The 19,285-nt window shown below is 46.4% G+C and overlaps 1 protein-coding gene across 9 annotated transcripts in view; it reads left to right on the top strand.

Moving 5' to 3' along the window:
* The window catches only part of utrn (utrophin), a 312,100-nt gene that overhangs the window by 206,084 nt on the left and 86,731 nt on the right, over window positions 1-19,285 (top strand). For 8 of the 9 annotated variants that reach the window (XM_029742136.1, XM_029742308.1, XM_029742221.1 and 5 more), the window contains one exon: window positions 7,126-7,298. In XM_029742136.1, the coding sequence (XP_029597996.1) occupies window positions 7,126-7,298 (173 nt within the window). Of the gene's footprint in view, window positions 1-1,981; window positions 2,587-7,125; window positions 7,299-19,285 lie in introns of those variants that run through there. The other variant, XM_029742698.1, reaches the window with a different exon arrangement.

Here is a 19,285-nt window from a genome sequence, read left to right as displayed (position 1 = left end):
AGATTTCCATTGAAGCTCCTCATCCCTACGTTCCTCTCTGATCCAGCCAGGGAATTACAGGCAGATGTGCCTCAGTCTTTTAAGCCACAGAGTATGGCCTCCCTCCCTCTCTCTTTCATTCTCTCTCTCTCTCTCTCCCTCCATCTCTCTCAGCCCGAGTCGATAGCTCTGCATCTTCCCTCTGTAATGGTCCTAATCCAATTAGCTGTAGTAATGTTGCCCAACTTTTACCTCCTGCTTCCTCAAAGCTGTGCTGCTGTGTGTGTTTGTGCATGCACGTATGTGTGTGTGTGTTTACCCCCGGTGTTTGCCTCTGTGTGAGTGTTTATTTCTTTTTTACAGCCACTTAAAGACATGGGTTGTATCAAACCCCAGGGAAAGTCATAATCGTCCAACACATTCTTCCCCCTAAGGTTTCTTCCAGTGGATTTCCTCACAGTTGTTGTAGAAATTGTCTCGCTCGCATGTTGGACTTGCTAATTTCCCGCCGTTTAATCGACTTGGACTTGCATCTCAAAAACACACAGGGCGCATATTCATGTCTGCATACATAGTGCCTCATCAGAAGTGCTGTTACAGGGGAAAATTGCATATGTTAATATTTTTATTAAGTATAGCACACTTCAAAGGCTTCTCCTCATGAATATTCGGGATTGTATTATTGTTATTTTTTCCCCCTTCGGCAGCCATCTGATGTGTCTACATGTGATGTACACACCGTATGTATATCTGTTGGTAGTGTCTGTCTCTAGGCCTACACACAGAGCCAGGTATAGACCTAACGTTTCTGTAAGCTACACCCCCAGTCTCTTCTCTTCTCTTTTCTTTCTTTTCTTGTTCCTTCTCTCCATTCACGTGAGAGCCACATGTTTTCACCATCCCGACTCTGACAGGTAGAACGTTTTGCTAGTAAAGTGCTGCATTACTTAAACCTCTGACAACTCTTTCTCTCCCTTCTCTCTTTCCACCACCCTCTCTCTTTTCTGCTTCTTCTTCCCCCTCTCTTGATTTGGGCATTTCTCTCTGTCCACATGTTACCTCCGCTACGTCTGCCCCTCTCTCTCCATCCCCCTCCCACCATTCTCTCTCTGTGTATCAGTAGAGGCCTCAGGAAATGGGTGTGTGCGGAGTTAGTTTAGCGAGCGGAGTGGGACCTGTAAAGAGGGAGGAGGAGGGCTGGAAAGGGAGGATGCTGATTAAAATAACGGAAAGAGCCGAGTCACTGGCCGGTGAAAAGAAAGAGAGTCCGAGAGGAAGGGACGGATAGCAGATTAGCGGTAAAGAAAACTGAGGGAGATAAAGATAAAAAGTTGAACTCAAAAAGTTATACAAATCGGCGGGAAAGAGGAAGAGAGAAGAGAAAGACAAACTTCTACCATTTCCACCCTGCCAGGAGATCATACTGGACGGACTCCAGGATGTAGAGGCCAGCTTGCCAGACTCTTTCTCAGGATCATTACTCTGATCAGTGGCTTCTCTCCCTGGACACGTGGCCTAGGGCTCCAGAGGGGAAGGGGACATTCTTTCACTAACTGGCTCTGACTTGGCTGTGATTAGCAGGGTGTGAGAGAGGGAGTGAGAGAGGGAGTCCAGGCTGGGTTAGGGCGCTGGGGGCTGGTAGTAGAGCTAAGACGGCATGCCCCTGTCTCGCTCACACAGTGTAAGAGTATGTGTAGGTGTGTGTGTTTCCTCTGCAGTGTGTTAGCATTGCCTTGTTGAAAGTGGAAGGAGAGGTCAGCAGACCGTGTGCCTCTGTGTTTCTTCCTTGTTCCTGAGGCAGGCCCAGAGGGCTTTTTTTATCTGGGTAATTGAGAACAAACACTCGGCCCTACCCCGGACTGGAGTGTAAACAGCTTCCTTAGTGACGAGAAGCAGTAGAGGAGGAAAGTGAAGACGGGAAGGAAAACAACGAGGGAAGTTCAAGGAGAGGCTGGAATACTTCTTCAACCCTCAACCTCTCTTGACAGGACTTGGATAGTTTCCTCCAGACCTCCACACCTGACCTCTGGAATTTTACCCCAGCTGAAGGACTTATTCCCCAGCCTATAGACCTCCTCAGGCAGCCTCTTACCTCCTACCTCCAGGAGCTCCAGCCTCAGCCCAGCTCTCGGGACGTCCAACCCCAGGCTTGAGGCATGACAGCAGGCTAGCCCTGGCACCCTACTCAGCCTCTGTTCCATCAAAGAGGATGCTTCTACCATGTAGCCTAGTAGGGCGAAAACACACACTGACACACACACACAGGCAACGAAGGGTGTGTGAAGTGTGTATGTCGCCGGGTTGGAGAGCACGAATTGGATTTGACCTTGTTTTGAGCACTGAATTTAATTGTATTTGGAGAACTGGATTCGACAATATTTGGATTGGATTTGACCGTGTTTTGAGTACTGACCTTGACTGTGTTTTGAGAGCTGGTTTTGACCGTAACCACTGGAGGACTTTCCAAACCCGCGCGACTCCTCGGTGCCCTTTGCCCTCTGTGACCTCAGAGACGATGTAGAGGGGAGAAGGAGGAGACTAATCCTGGAGCCGAAGATGATTGGCTTGAACTCCAGCTTGCAGGAGCTGCTCAGGAAATTTGAAGAGGTAGATTTGAGATGTTTGACATCTATTTGAGCTCCCATTGAGACAAACTGAAAGGTTGTTTATTTTTGATGCCACAGATGAGAACCCAGCCTCATACTAAATCACTGTAGTCAAACACGTGAAGGTCAGCTCACCTCACCTGTTACTGTCAGCCAGAGAACTTCACTTCTGCTGACATTTACTGTCTCTCCCTTCTCTCCCTCGCTCCCTCTCAGTCTATGTAGTATCAAGTGAAGAAGTCTGCTGAGTGAGTCTGAGGTTTATGAAGTATGAGGAGTAATTATTGAACTCATTAATAAAGCTTTTTATTGTGGTAGCAGCATTATTAGAGTGCCCAGGGCGTGGGGGTGCTCAGCCAGAGTCTGCAGGGGAACACATAAGGAGACTGAGATTCTTAAAGTGCTTTATTCTCTGACGTCTGAAACGTTGTAGTGTTGTATTATTCAGGTTTTGCCACTTTGTGCGTTCAAGGTGCATGAGTGTGTCCAGTATTTGTTTACCAAAGCTGCTTGTTGATGTGCAACGGTAACCTAACTTTAGGTTCTTATTCTGTTTAGCCGTGTGTTTGTGTAATAATAATTTGGTGGGTGCTTATATTTGTCCTATTTCACACATGTACAAGTGTGTGTTAATACGCATGTGTGAATTTTATTTTCAATTTTTTTTTGCATATCCCAACTGTCCCTGAGACACCCTCAGAGAGTGGGTTCACAGCCATTATCACCTGTCCCTGAGACACCCTCAGAGAGTGGGGTCACAGCCATTATCAGCTGTCCCTGAGACACCCTCAGAGAGTGGGGTCACAGCCATTATCAGCTGTCCCTGAGACACCCTCAGAGAGTGGGGTCACAGCCATTATCAGCTGTCCCTGAGACACCCTCAGAGAGTGGGGTCACAGCCATTATCAGCTGTCCCTGAGACACCCTCAGAGAGTGGGGTCACAGCCATTATCAGCTGTCCCTGAGACACCCTCAGAGAGTGGGGTCACAGCCATTATCAGCTGTCCCTGTGACACCCTCAGAGAGTGGGGTCACAGCCATTATCAGCTGTCCCTGAGACACCCTCAGAGAGTGGGTTCACAGCCATTATCAGCTGTCCCTGAGACACCCTCAGAGAGTGGGTTCACAGCCATTATCAGCTGTCCCTGAGACACCCTCAGAGAGTGGGTTCACAGCCATTATCAGCTGTCCCTGAGACACCCTCAGAGAGTGGGGTCACAGCCATTATCAGCTGTCCCTGAGACACCCTCAGAGAGTGGGTTCACAGCCATTATCAGCTGTCCCTGAGACACCCTCAGAGTGTGGGGTCACAGCCATTATCAGCTGTCCCTGTGACACCCTCAGAGAGTAGGGTCACAGCCATTATCAGCTGTCCCTGAGACACCCTCAGAGAGTGGGGTCACAGCCATTATCAGCTGTCCCTGGAGCAGTTAGGGTTAAGTGCCTTGCTCAAGGGCACATCGAAAGATATTTCACCTTGTCGGGGATTCGAATTAGCGACCTTTGAGTTACTGGCCCAGCGCTCCAACTGCTGGGCTACATGCCACCTGCACTGTGTTTGTCAGTCAGCCATTCCTCTGATAGGTACATTTCTAATGCCAGGTTCCTCTGCAAACCCAAATAGGTGGAACATTAGGCCCCCCGGGGACCGTATCTGTTGTCTGGGCTGCTCACATCCTGCCAATCTTCCATTCATTACTGGGTGTGTGTGTCAGGGACAAAATCTATTATCCACTATCCTCATGCTGCTCTGCGTTAGAAGAGACGAGGACATGGCTTTGATAGAGGGTTGTGTGTGTGCCACTGCTCTCATATGGACATGGTTCATCTATTCCTAAACACAGCAGAGCTATTGTCATGTTTTTCCAGTAGCAGTTCAGCCAGTGTGTGTGTGTGTGTGTGTGTGTGTGTGTGTGTGTCCTTGCCGTAGAAATTGCAGACATATGTGACCCTCATCTCCAGAGTCCTCATTAGAATAACGCTGTAAGGTCCGTGCTGGCGCTAAACCTGTTGATTGGAATCTAAATCAAACCAGTAAATAAAACATGGACTTAAATGAATGACCATTGTCATGCAGCTGATGTGGCAGACCTGGCTGTACAGAGAAGTGTGTGTATATGTAAGCTACTGGTATGTGTTTAGCCTGATATTGCTGTGTACCTAAGGCTAGGTAGAGGAATCATATTTGGCCTTTCTCTCGAAAGTATCCAATCACAGGGCAGCACTCAATCAATGACCAGACTATTTGATGCCACAAATATGTGTGTGTTTTTGTCAGAATGCATGTACACGTTACGGCATCACCTTTGCCACCACTTAATGAGAAGGAGCTTCCCCTGGAAGAAAATGTGTTCAAGAGGAAAAGCAGTTTGAGAATGAGCTAGAACCAGTGATGTGTATAAGCCCTTGATGACTGGCAGGGCCGTTGTTTTGAAGCCACTGCGCAGCCATTTTGCTACTTGTCCTCCATTATAAAAAAGTGTTTTGGAAGCTATACAATTGTATTTATTAATGTCTGCATTTGTTTTTGCCAAATACATTGTATTACAGACACCTTAATGCATACTTTACTATTATATTATGCGAACATAAACAACAATAATATGTTAAAACATATTCCTTAAAGTACTAATATTACTGTCCCAACTACATCAAAAAAATACTTGTAATTTTGACCTTCTCCTTCTGAGGAGTACCAATAGGGCAGCCGGTGGATTTAAAGCCTCTCATTGGCCAATACATAGCATCAGCAATCCAGGGTTTATACACATCATTGTCTGGAACTTATCCAGCTGACTCACTGGCACAACATCTCTCTTTCTCTCTCTCTCTCTCTCTCTCCTCTCTCTCTCTCTCTCTCTCTCTCTCTCTCTCTCTGTCTCTGTCTCTGTCTCTCTCTCTCTCTCTGTTTCTCTCTCTCTCTCTCTCTCTCTGTTTCTCTCTGTCTCTGTCTCTATCACTCTATCACTATATCACTCTCTCTGTCGCTCTCTCTCTCTCTCTCTCTCTCACACACACACACACACACACACACACACACACACACACACACACACACACACTCTGCCTCTCTCTCCCCCTCCCTCTCTCTGAAGTATCTATCCTTATGACCTTCAGCCATTAGATTTGTGGTGGGGAGATAGTTGACTGTGATAGAGAGAGATCTACAGTAGAGCCCATTCACCCTATATCCCTTCTTCCTAATAACTGACTTCCTTTCCTCAGGACCTTGCTATGTGAATGACAGGGGTTGCACATTGGGTATGGCAGACAGACAGCCTACCATACTGTGTGACGTGCATACTGGCCTCTCTAAAAACATACTTCACCTAATGTCATGTGTTGTTGTCATGTGCAGTCACCAGTCGGTGAAGTTATGTTTTGCCTGCATTCTATTTGTTTCTATCTCTGCATGAATTTCAGTTTGGCACTATATGAGTCCTCTGTGTGAGCTCTTTTTGTGTTTGTATCTCTGTTTGAGTGCTCAGGGTGTGTGTGTGTGTGTGTGTGTGTGTGTGTGTGTGAGAGAGTGTCTTTTATCTCCCCCACTTAAAATTGGCCCGAGCTCAGGGGAGTCCCAGCTCAGTGAGAAATGGAGCAGTTTTACTTGTCTAAAAATAAAGCATTTGAAAGGATCCTCCTCGTGTCAGTCTCCCTATGGTGGTCCACCCACACACACACACACACACACACACACACACACACACACACACACACACACACACACACACACACACACACACACACACACACACACACACACACACACACACACGACAAGCCACAGCGGTGGTCTGTACTGATGTGGGTGGAAGAGTGGACGACAGGTTAGCCAGAGAGAAAAAGTTTCCAAATGAAACCAGGGGAACACTCACACATTCAAATACACACACCACACCCTCATCCAAATTCTTCATCTGTAGGGCCCACTCTCTGCCTTGCTTCAGGGCCCAGGGTCCCTCTCTGAATCACACGCACACTGACACACGCACACACAGGTCTTGTCTGGCATTGCGTACCATACCGTTAGCTTACATTAGCGTTGTTCAGGGGAGCATAGCGTATCATTAGCTTAGCTTACTTTCATGTAGCAGAACATAGAACTTCATAGGTACGGAGACCTGGGTCGCTCGGTTAGGGTGTGGAAGGGGTTTAGAATGAATTGTTTCTCGCTTGGGAGGCTGAGGAGTTTGGAAAGAGTTTATTTTCCGTGAGTCCGAAGTAGCTAGAGGACATTTGAAAAATGTCTAAAATGCTCTGCCCTCTCTGTTTCGCTGGCTCTGCAATAGCACACAGTCATCATGACCCTCTAGCACGTGTGGTTCTCTCTCTCCATCTGTCTCTCTCTCTCGCTCTCTCCCTCCCCTCTCTTCCTCCCCACCATCTTAAAGCTAATAGAAAGGGATTGATGTTTTGATTTTACTTTTTAATGCTGTGTGTGCACCTTTTGAAGCTGTGTATTGTATGTAACACAGTAAAAACTGTACAACACAGACTTGTTGAAAGTAAAACCTTTCTCTCCTTCGCTGTTTCTCTGTAGGATATCCAGGCGGAAATCGATGCCCATAATGATATCTATAAGAGTGTGGACGGGAACAGGCCCAGGATGGTCAAGGCCCTGGGGACCTCTGAGGAGGCTGTGTTTCTACAGCACCGACTGGACGACATGAACCAGCGCTGGAGCGACCTCAAAACCAAGTCGGCCAACATACGGTCAGTACTACTGTATAATATACTGACAACTTTCAGTCAGTACTACTGTATAATATACTGACAACATTCAGTCAGTACTACTGTATAATATACTGACAACATTCAGTCAGTACTACTGTATAATATACTGACAACATTCGGTCAGTACTACTGTATAATATACTGACAACATTCAGTCAGTACTACTGTATAATATACTGACAACATACGGTCAGTACTACTGTATAATATACTGACAACATTCAGTCAGTACTACTGTATAATATACTGACAACATACTGTCAGTACTACTGTATAATATACTGACAACATTCAGTCAGTACTACTGTATAATATACTGACAACATTCAGTCAGTACTACTGTATAATATACTGACAACATTCAGTCAGTACTACTGTATAATATACTGACAACATACGGTCAGTACTACTGTATAATATACTGACAACATTCAGTCAGTACTACTGTATAATATGCTGACAACATTCGGTCAGTACTACTGTATAATATACTGACAACATTCAGTCAGTACTACTGTATAATATACTGACAACATTCAGTCAGTACTACTGTATAATATACTGACAACATTCAGTCAGTACTACTGTATAATATACAGACAACATATGGTCAGTACTACTGTATAATATACTGACAACATTCAGTCAGTACTACTGTATAATATACTGACAACATACGGTCAGTACTACTGTATAATATACTGACAACATTCAGTCAGTACTACTGTATAATATACTGACAACATTCAGACAGTACTACTGTATAATATACTGACAACGTTCAGTCTGTACTACTGTATAATATACTGAGAACATTCGGTCAGTACTACTGTATAATATACTGACAACATTCAGTCAGTACTACTGTATAATATGCTGACAACATTCAGTCAGTACTACTGTATAATATACTGACAACATTCAGTCAGTACTACTGTATAATATACTGACAACATACGGTCAGTACTACTGTATAATATACTGACAACATTCAGTCAGTACTACTGTATAATATGCTGACAACATTCGGTCAGTACTACTGTATAATATACTGACAACATTCAGTCAGTACTACTGTATAATATACTGACAACATTCAGTCAGTACTACTGTATAATATACTGACAACATACGGTCAGTACTACTGTATAATATACTGACAACATTCAGTCAGTACTACTGTATAATATACTGACAACATACGGTCAGTACTACTGTATAATATACTGACAACATTCAGTCAGTACTACTGTATAATATACTAACAACATTCAGACAGTACTACTGTATAATATACTGACAACATTCAGTCAGTACCATAACACTAAACAACAAATCTCTGCTAACACAGTGCATTCGGAAAGTATTCAGACCCCTTGACGTTTTCCAAGTTTTGTTACGTTACAGCCTTATTCTAAAATGAATTAAATTGTTTTTTTCCCCTCATCAATCTACACCCAATACCCCATAATGACAAAACAAAAACAGGTTTTTAGAGATGTTGGCAAATTTATAACAAATGAAAACAGAAATATCACATTTACATACAGTAAGTATATTCAGACCCTTTACTCAGTATTTTGTTGAAGCACCTTTGGCAGTGATTCCAGCCTTGAGTCTTCTTGGGTATGACACTACAAGCTTGGCACACCTGTATTTGGGGAGTTTCTCCATTCTTCTCTGCAGATCCTCTCAAGCTTTGTCAGGTTGGATGGGGAGTGTTGCTGCACACCTATTTTCAGGTCTCCAGGGATGTTCGATCGGGTTCAAGTCCAGTCTCTCGCTGGGCCACTCAAGGTCATTCAGATACTTGTCCTGAAGCCACTTCTGCGTTGTCTTGGCAGTGTGCTTAGGGTCATTGTCCTGTTGGAAGGTGAACCTTCGCCCCAGTCTGAGGTCCTGAGCGCTTTGGAGCAGGTTTTCATCAAGGATCTCTCTGTACTTTGCTCCGTTCATCTTTCCCTCGGTCCTGACTAGTCTCCCAGTCCCTGCCGCTGAAAAACATCCCCACAGCATGATGCTGCCAACACCATGCTTAACCGTAGGGATGGTGCCAGGTTTCCTCCAGACATGATGCTTGGCATTCAGGCCAAAGAGTTCAATCTTGGTTTCATCAGATCAGAGAATCTTGTTTCTCATATTCTGAGAGTCCTTTAGGTGCCTTTTGGCAAACTCCAAGTGTTCTGTCATGTGCCTTTTACTGAGGAGTGGCTTGGTTGTCCTTCTGGAAGGATCTCCCATCTCAACAGAGAAACTAGAGTTCTGTCAGAGTGACTGTAGGGTTGGTCACCTCCCTGATCAAGGCCCTTCTTTCCCAATTGCTCAGTTTGGCCGGGCAGCCAGCTCTAGGAAGAGTCTTGGTGGTTCCAAACTTCCATTTAAGAATGACGGAGGCCACTGTGTTCGATGGGGATGCTTCAATGCTGCAGAAATGTTTTGATACCCTTCCCCAGATCTGTGCCTCGACACAATCCTGTCTCTGAGCTCTATGGACAAATCCTTCGACCTCATGGCTTGGTTTTTGCTCTGACATACACTGTCAACTGTGGGACCTTATATAGACAGGTGTGTGCCTTTCCAAATCATGTCCAATCAATTGAATTTACCCCAGGTGGACTCCAAACAAGTTGTAGAAGCCTCAATTTCGAGTCTCATAGTAAAGGGTCTGAATACTTATGTAAATAAGTTATTTATGTTTTTAACTTTTTAGAAATGTGCCATTTTTTATATATAATCAATAAGGCTATAACGTTACAAAATGTGTTAAAAGGGAAGGGGTCAAATGCACTGTATGGTCAGTACTCTAACATACTAATAATAACATATGGTGAGTTGAGTACTGTAAAATAATGCCTTTAGATCAGCACCGTAAACCTGTAGAATGTAGAAGTCTAAATACGGTCAGCACCTCAACATTCTTCCAACAAACAGTAAAAAGGCTCCCAAGCACAGACTGTACTGTTACATCACAGAACGTAGATACTCAACCTCTCTAAAGGAAGAAAGTGCAGTCCAAGACTTTCATATCTTAATCATTCACTGAAACTTTCTGTAAATTCACTTTCTGTATTTTGAAAGTTCTATATCTTGACAACTTGATTATTGACATGCAAAGCATTGTGTCAACAGTGGACTAATGAAACAAATACCAAAATATCGTTTTTGAGTGGTATTTTCCTTTTAAAATAACTGTCCAGTGAAAATCTCACTTTTTCATACCCAAATAATGTTGTTTCCCCGTCGTATACTCGTATTTGTGGCCAAAGCATAAACGGACCGTTTAAGACAATGCTTGCTATTTCCTCATAGAGGATGATGTCATCCTCCTGAGGAGAATGAGCTGGCCAGTCAGTGGGCTACTTGCATTAATATTTTTAATGACCGGTATGTGGACATATCATTCTGCGGTTGGGGTTTCCAACACAGAAAAGCTGATTTAAAACATAGTTCATTGCCATTTTTGGGAAGGAAAAACAATTTAATTATAGGTCATATTACAAAGAAATCTGGAAACACTGGACAGTTACTTTAAAGCATCCACTGGACCTACTGCAGTGCTGGTCTACACTCTTATTTATATTTGACCATGACTAATGCATTACAATCAATAATCATTCCCATTTAGATATGCAAGGGAGTGTATGTCATAACCATGCTGACTCGTTTGTTGTGTAATATTTATGTGCGTGAAAAAGAGTTGTGGTGAGGAAGAGGGTTGTGGTGAGGAAGAGGGTTGTGGTGAGGAAGAGGGTTGTGGTGAGGAAGAGGGTTGTGGTGAGGAAGAGGGGGTTGTGGTGAGGAAGAGGGTTGTGGTGAGGAAGAGAGGGTTGTGGTGAGGAAGAGGGTTGTGGTGAGGAAGAGGGTTGTGGTGAGGGAGAGGGTTGTGGTGAGGGAGAGGGTTGTGGTGAGGAAGAGGGGGTTGTGGTGAGGGAGAGAGGGTTGTGGTGAGGGAGAGAGGGTTGTGGTGAGGGAGAGAGGGTTGTGGTGAGGGAGAGAGGGTTGTGGTGAGGGAGAGAGGGTTGTGGTGAGGGAGAGAGGGTTGTGGTGAGGGAGAGAGGGTTGTGGTGAGGGAGAGGGTTGTGGTGAGGGAGAGGGTTGTGGTGAGGAAGAGGGTTGTGGTGAGGAAGAGGGTTGTGGTGAGGAAGAGGGTTGTGGTGAGGAAGAGGGTTGTGGTGAGGAAGAGGGTTGTGGTGAGGAAGAGGGTTGTGGTGAGGAAGAGGGTTGTGGTGAGGGAGAGGGTTGTGGTGAGGAAGAGGGTTGTGGTGAGGAAGAGGGTTGTGGTGAGGAAGAGGGTTGTGGTGAGGAAGAGGGTTGTGGTGAGGAAGAGGTGTGGTGGGAGAGGGTGTGGTGAGGAAGAGGGTTGTGGTGAGGAAGAGGGTTGTGGTGAGGAAGAGGGTGTGGTGAGGGAGAGGGTTGTGGTGAGGGAGAGGGTTGTGGTGAGGGAGAGGGTTGTGGTGAGGAAGAGGGTTGTGGTGAGGAAGAGGGTTGTGGTGAGGGAGAGAGGGTTGTGGTGGGGAGAGAGGGGTTGTGGTGAGGAGAAGAGGGGGTTGTGGTGAGGGAGAGAGGGTTGTGGTGAGGGAGAGGGTTGTGGTGAGGGAGAGAGGGTTGTGGTGAGGGAGAGGGTTGTGGTGAGGAAGAGGGTTGTGGTGAGGGAGAGGGGTTGTGGTGAGGGAGAGGGTTGTGGTGAGGAAGAGGGGGTTGTGGTGAGGGAGAGAGGGTTGTGGTGAGGAGAGGGTTGTGGTGAGGGAGAGAGGGTTGTGGTGAGGGAGAGGGTTGTGGTGAGGAAGAGGGTTGTGGTGAGGAAGAGGGTTGTGGTGAGGAAGAGGGTTGTGGTGAGGAAGAGGGTTGTGGTGAGGAAGAGGGTTGTGGTGAGGGAGAGAGGGTTGTGGTGAGGAAGAGGGTTGTGGTGAGGAAGAGAGGGTTGTGGTGAGGAAGAGGGGGTTGTGGTGAGGAAGAGGGTTGTGGTGAGGAAGAGAGGGTTGTGGTGAGGAAGAGGGTTGTGGTGAGGGAGAGAGGGTTGTGGTGAGGAAGAGGGTTGTGGTGAGGAAGGGGTTGTGGTGAGGAAGAGGGTTGTGGTGAGGGGAGAGGGTTGTGGTGAGGAAGAGGGTTGTGGTGAGGAAGAGGGTTGTGGTGAGGGAGAGGGTTGTGGTGAGGAAGAGGGTTGTGGTGAGGAAGAGGGGGTTGTGGTGAGGAAGAGAGGGTTGTGGTGAGGAAGAGGGTTGTGGTGAGGAAGAGGGTTGTGGTGAGGAAGAGAGGGTTGTGGTGAGGAAGAGGGTTGTGGTGAGGAAGAGGGTTGTGGTGAGGAAGAGGGGGTTGTGGTGAGGAAGAGGGTTGTGGTGAGGAAGAGGGTTGTGGTGAGGGAGAGAGGGTTGTGGTGAGGAAGAGGGGGTTGTGGTGAGGGAGGGGGTTGTGGTGAGGGAGAGGGTTGTGGTGAGGAAGAGGGTTGTGGTGAGGAAGAGAGGGTTGTGGTGAGGAAGAGGGTTGTGGTGAGGAAGAGGGTTGTGGTGAGGAAGAGGGTGTGGTGAAGAGGAAGAGGGGGTTGTGGTGAGGAAGAGGGTTGTGGTGAGGAAGAGGGTTGTGGTGAGGGAGAGGGTTGTGGTGAGGGAGAGGGTTGTGGTGAGGAAGAGGGTTGTGGTGAGGAAGAGGGTTGTGGTGAGGAAGAGGGTTGTGGTGAAGAGGAAGAGAGGGTTGTGGTGAAGAGGAAGAGGGGGTTGTGGTGAGGAAGAGGGGGTTGTGGTGAGGAAGAGAGGGTTGTGGTGAGGAAGAGAGTTGTGGTGAGGAAGAGGGTTGTGGTGAGGAAGAGGGTTGTGGTGAAGAGGGAAGAGAGGGTTGTGGTGAAGAGGAAGAGAGGGTTGTGGTGAGGGAGAGGGTTGTGGTGAGGAAGAGGGTTGTGGTGAGGGAGAGGGTTGTGGTGAGGAAGAGGGTTGTGGTGAGGGAGAGAGGGTTGTGGTGAGGAAGAGGGTTGTGGTGAGGAAGAGGGTTGTGGTGAGGGAGAGGGTTGTGGTGAGGGAGAGAGGGTTGTGGTGAGGAAGAGGGTTGTGGTGAGGGAGAGGGTTGTGGTGAGGAAGAGGGTTGTGGTGAGGAAGAGGGGGTTGTGGTGAGGAAGAGTGTTGTGGTGAGGAAGAGGGTTGTGGTGAGGGAGAGAGGGTTGTGGTGAGGAAGAGGGTTGTGGTGAGGGAGAGAGGGTTGTGGTGAGGAAGAGGGTTGTGGTGAGGAAGAGGGTTGTGGTGAGGGAGAGGGTTGTGGTGAGGGAGAGAGGGTTGTGGTGAGGAAGAGGGTTGTGGTGAGGAAGAGGGTTGTGGTGAGGAAGAGAGGGTTGTGGTGAGGAAGAGGGTTGTGGTGAGGAAGAGGGGTTGTGGTGAGGAAGAGTGTTGTGGTGAGGAAGAGGGTTGTGGTGAGGGAGAGGGTTGTGGTGAGGAAGAGGGTTGTGGTGAGGAAGAGGGTTGTGGTGAGGAAGAGGGTTGTGGTGAGGAAGAGAGGGTTGTGGTGAGGAAGAGGGTTGTGGTGAGGAAGAGGGTTGTGGTGAGGAAGAGGGTTGTGGTGAGGAAGAGGGTTGTGGTGAGGAAGAGGGTTGTGGTGAGGGAGAGGGTTGTGGTGAGGGAGGGGTTGTGGTGAGGAAGAGAGGGTTGTGGTGAGGAAGAGGGTTGTGGTGAGGAAGAGGGTTGTGGTGAGGAAGAGGGGGTTGTGGTGAGGAAGAGGGTTGTGGTGAGGAAGAGGGTTGTGGTGAGGAAGAGGGTTGTGGTGAGGGAGAGGGTTGTGGTGAGGAAGAGGGTTGTGGTGAGGAAGAGGGTTGTGGTGAGGAAGAGAGGGTTGTGGTGAGGAAGAGGGGGTTGTGGTGAGGAAGAGAGGGTTGTGGTGAGGGAGAGGGTTGTGGTGAGGGAGAGGGTTGTGGTGAGGAAGAGAGGGTTGTGGTGAGGAAGAGGGTTGTGGTGAGGAAGAGGGGGTGGTGGTGAGGAAGAGGGTTGTGGTGAGGAAGAGGGTTGTGGTGAGGAAGAGGGGTGTGGTGAGGAAGAGGGTTGTGGTGAGAAGAGGGTTGTGGTGAGGAGAGGGTTTGTGGTGAGGAAGAGGGTTGTGGTGAGGAAGAGGGTTGTGGTGAGGAAGAGGGTTGTGGTGAGGAAGAGGGTTGTGGTGAGGGAGAGGGTTGTGGTGAGGAAGAGGGTTGTGGTGAGGAAGAGAGGGTTGTGGTGAGGAAGAGGGTTGTGGTGAGGAAGAGAGGGTTGTGGTGAGGAAGAGGGTTGTGGTGAGGAAGAGGGTTGTGGTGAGGAAGAGAGGGTTGTGGTGAGGAAGAGGGTTGTGGTGAGGAAGAGGGTTGTGGTGAGGAAGAGGGTTTGTGGGTGTGAGGAGTGTGGAGGAGAGGGTTGTGGTGAGGGAGAGGGTTGTGGTGAGGAGAGGGGTTGTGGTGAGGAAGAGAGGGTTGTGGTGAGGGAGAGAGGGTTGTGGTGAGGAAGAGGGTTGTGGTGAGGAAGAGAGGGTTGTGGTGAGGAAGAGGGTTGTGGTGAGGAAGAGGGTTGTGGTGAAGAGGAAGAGGGTTGTGGTGAGGAAGAGGGTTGTGGTGAGGAAGAGGGTTGTGGTGAGGAAGAGGGTTGTGGTGAGGAAGAGAGGGTTGTGGTGAGGGAGAGGGTGTGGGTGAGGAAGAGGGTTGTGGTGAGGAAGAGGGTTGTGGTGAGGAAGAGGGTTGTGGTGAGGAAGAGGGTTGTGGTGAGGAAGAGAGGGTTGTGGTGAGGAAGAGGGTTGTGGTGAGGAAGAGAGGGTTGTGGTGAGGAAGAGGGTTGTGGTGAGGAGAGGGTTGTGGGTGAGGAAGAGGGTTGTGGTGAGGAAGAGGGTTGTGGTGAGGAAGAGGGTTGTGGTGAGGAAGAGGGTTGTGGTGAGGAAGAGGGTTGTGGTGAGGAAGAGAGGGTTGTGGTGAGGGAGAGGGTTGTGGTGAGGAAGAGGGTTGTGGTGAGGAAGAGGGTTGTGGTGAGGAAGAGGGTTGTGGTGAAGAGGAAGAGGGTTGTGGTGAGGAAGAGGGTTGTGGTGAGGGAGAGGGTTGTGGTGAAGAGGAAGAGAGGGTTGTGGTGAGGAAGAGGGTTGTGGTGAGGGAGAGGGTTGTGGTGAGGAAGAGGGGGTTGTGGTGAGGAAGAGGGTTGTGGTGAGGAAGAGGGTTGTGGTGAGGAAGAGAGGGTTGTGGTGAGGAAGAGGGTTGTGGTGAGGAAGAGGGTTGTGGTGAGGAAGAGGGTTGTGGTGAGGAAGAGAGGGTTGTGGTGAGGAAGAGGGTTGTGGTGAGGAAGAGGGTTGTGGTGAAGAGGAAGAGAGGGTTGTGGTGAAGAGGAAGAGGGGGTTGTGGTGAGGAAGAGGGTTGTGGTGAGGGAGAGAGGGTTGTGGTGAAGAGGAAGAGAGGGTTGTGGTGAGGAAGAGGGTTGTGGTGAGGAAGAGGGTTGTGGTGAGGAAGAGGGTTGTGGTGAAGAGGAAGAGAGTGTTGTGGTGAAGAAGAGGGTTGTGGTGAGGAAGAGGGTTGTGGTGAAGAGGAAGAGAGTGTTGTGGTGAAGAGGAAGAGGGGGTTGATGAAACTAGATGAAACTAGTTAGAAACACTGCAACACCATGTACTCAGTGTAGCCATATGGGAGAGGGTTAAGGCTGAGCTGTTATCAGGGTGGGTGGGTGGGTGCTGCAGTGTGTGTATTATTTAAGGTCCATTATGTCTTAATTACTGGACATGTATAATTAGAGTAGCTGCTATGGGACTGTGCGGCTGTACATCATGTTCAGAATGTCAAAACAAAGCATTTAAGAACTCACACACACACTCACAGACACACACTGAATAATAATACACATTATGCTGTATAACCACACACGTTGATGCGCACACACACACACACACACACACACACACACACACACACACACACACACACACACACACACACACACACACACACACACACACACACACCCTCACAGACACGCACACTGAATAATAATACACATTATGCTGTATAACCACACACACACACACACACACACATACACACACACACACACACACACACACACACACACACACACACACACACACACACACACTCCTGTAGAATTGGTTTTGGCTGCCCTACAGAGAAGGAAACTCTCAGTGTAACGTTCAGTCTCTTGTTTCCTCGTCTTAATGCTTCCAGATGTTGGACCCCTTTAAATATGTCCAGTTGTAATGGTTGACACGCCCACCCCAACCTCGCCAGTCTAACCATGTTATTCTGTCCTAGTATCCACCTGGACATGTACAACTGGTTTAACCTTCTGCTTACATGGTGATGGACCTGATCATGGTCATGTTTGAAACTGCTGTAACCATGTCATAACCATCTTGTAACCATGTTTTAACCATGTCATAACCATCTTGTAACCATGTTTCAACCATGTCATAACCATCTTGTAACCATGTTTCAACCATGTGATAACCATCTTGTAACCATGTTTCAACCATGTCATAACCATCTTGTAACCATGTTTCAACCATGTGATAACCATCTTGTAACCATGTTTCAACCATGTCATAACCATCTTGTAACCATTTGTCAACCATGTTATAACTGTATTGTAGACATTATTTTAACCGTATTGTAACCAGGGTTCAGTAGGTTACCTTCTAAATGTAATCTGTTACAGTTACTAGTTACCTGTCCAATATTGTAATCAGTAATGTAACTTTTGGATTACCCCAAATCAGTAACATAATCTGATTACTTTCAGTTACTTTTGGATTACTTTACCTTTAAGAGGCATTAGAAGAAGACAAAAATGATCCATTAAACACTTTGGTGTGTCATCACAGTGGTCTCTGACTTGTGGTCAAACTCACTCAGGTGGAACAGCATTTTCAATGCTGAATTGAATGTCATTGAGAAAACAGAAAGGTGCCATAATGTATTTTTTCGCAATTCAATAAGCAATCATCTAGTTTTTGTAAACAATCTGTAATCTGATAACAATATTTTTCCTGGTTGCATAACTGATTACAGTTACAGTGTTTTTGATCAGATTACATGTGACCCAACCCTGGTTGTAACTGTAATGTTACTATGATATGACCCAACCCTGGTTGTAACTGTAATGTTACTATGTTATGACCCAACTCTGGTTGTAACTGTAATGTTACTATGATATGACCCAACCCTGGTTGTAACTGTAATGTTACTATGTTATGACCCAACTCTGGTTGTAACCATAATGTTACTATGTAATGACCCAACTCTGGTTGTAACTGTAATGTTACTATGTTATGACCCAACCCTGGTTGTAACTGTAATGTTACAATGTTATGACCCAACTCTGGTTGTAACTGTAATGTTACTATGTTATGACCCAACTTTGGTTGTAACTGTAATGTTACTATGTTATGACCCAACCCTGGTTGTAACCATTATGTTACTATGATATGACCCAACCCTGGTTGTAACTGTAATGTTACTATGTTATGACCCAACCCTGGTTGTAACTGTAATGTTACAATGTTATGACCCAACTCTGGTTGTAACTGTAATGTTACTATGTTATGACCCAACTTTGGTTGTAACTGTAATGTTACTATGTTATGACCCAACTCTGGTTGTAACCATAATGTTACTATGTAATGACCCAACTCTGGTTGTAACTGTAATGTTACTATGTTATGACCCAACCCTGGTTGTAACTGTAATGTTACAATGTTATGACCCAACCCTGGTTGTAACCGTAATGTTACTATGTAATGACCCAACCCTGGTTGTAACTGTAATGTTACTATGTTATGACCCAACCCTGGTTGTAACCGTAATGTTACTATGATATGACCCAACCCTGGTTGTAACTGTAATGTTACTATGATATGACCCAACTCTGGTTGTAACCGTAATGTTACTATGTTATGACCCAACTCTGGCTGTAACTGTAATGTTACTATGATATGACCCAACTCTGGTTGTAACCGTAATGTTACTATGTTATGACCCAACCCTGGTTGTAACCATAATGTTACTATGATATGACCCAACCCTGGTTGTAACCGTAATGTTACTATGAAATGACCCAACCCTGGTTGTAACTGTAACGTTACTATGATATGACCCAACCCTGGTTGTAACTGTAATGTTACTATGTTATGACCCAACCCTGGTTGTAACCGTAATGTTACTATGTAATGACCCAACCCTGGTTGTAACTGTAATGTTACTATGATATGACCCAACCCTGGTTGTAACTGTCATGTTACTATGATATGACCCAACCCTGGTTGTAACCGTAATGTTACTATGATATGGCCCAACTCTGGTTGTAACCATAATGTTACTATGATATGACCCAACCCTGGTTGTAACTGTAATGTTACTATGATATGACCCAACTCTGGTTGTAACCATAATGTTACTATGTTATGACCCAACCCTGGTTGTAACCATAATGTTACTATATAATGACCCAACCCTGGTTGTAACCGTATTGTTACTATGTTATGACCCAACCCTGGTTGTAACCATAATGTTACTATGTAATGACCCAACCCTGGTTGTAACCATAATGTTACTATGTAATGACCCAACCCTGGTTGTAACTGTAATGTTACTATGTTATGACCATGTCAGGGCAAGGAGATTGAGGTTGTAACCTCATATAAATATCTTGGAATTTTGATTGATGATGGCCTCTCTTTTAAAATGCATATTCAACAACTTACAAAAAAATTGAAGCTGAAATTAGGATTTTATTTTAGGAATAAGGCTTGTTTTTCTTTTGAAGCCAGAAGGAGGCTAGTATCAGCTACATTTATGCCTTTACTAGACTATGGGGATATTTTATATATGAATGCTTCCGCTCAGTGTTTGAGATCAATTGACACCCTTTACCATGGCACTCTGAGATTTATTTTAAACTGCAAAACCCTTACGCAACACTGCACTTTGTATACCAGGGTTGGCTGGCCTTCTCTAGTCACTCGTAGGCTCAGTCACTGGT

This window comes from Salmo trutta, chromosome 1 (assembly GCF_901001165.1).
Source record: "Salmo trutta chromosome 1, fSalTru1.1, whole genome shotgun sequence".
Lineage (NCBI taxonomy): Eukaryota > Metazoa > Chordata > Actinopteri > Salmoniformes > Salmonidae > Salmo > Salmo trutta.
Note: the sequence above shows the minus strand (reverse complement) of the source record. Positions and strands in the feature narration are given on the sequence as shown.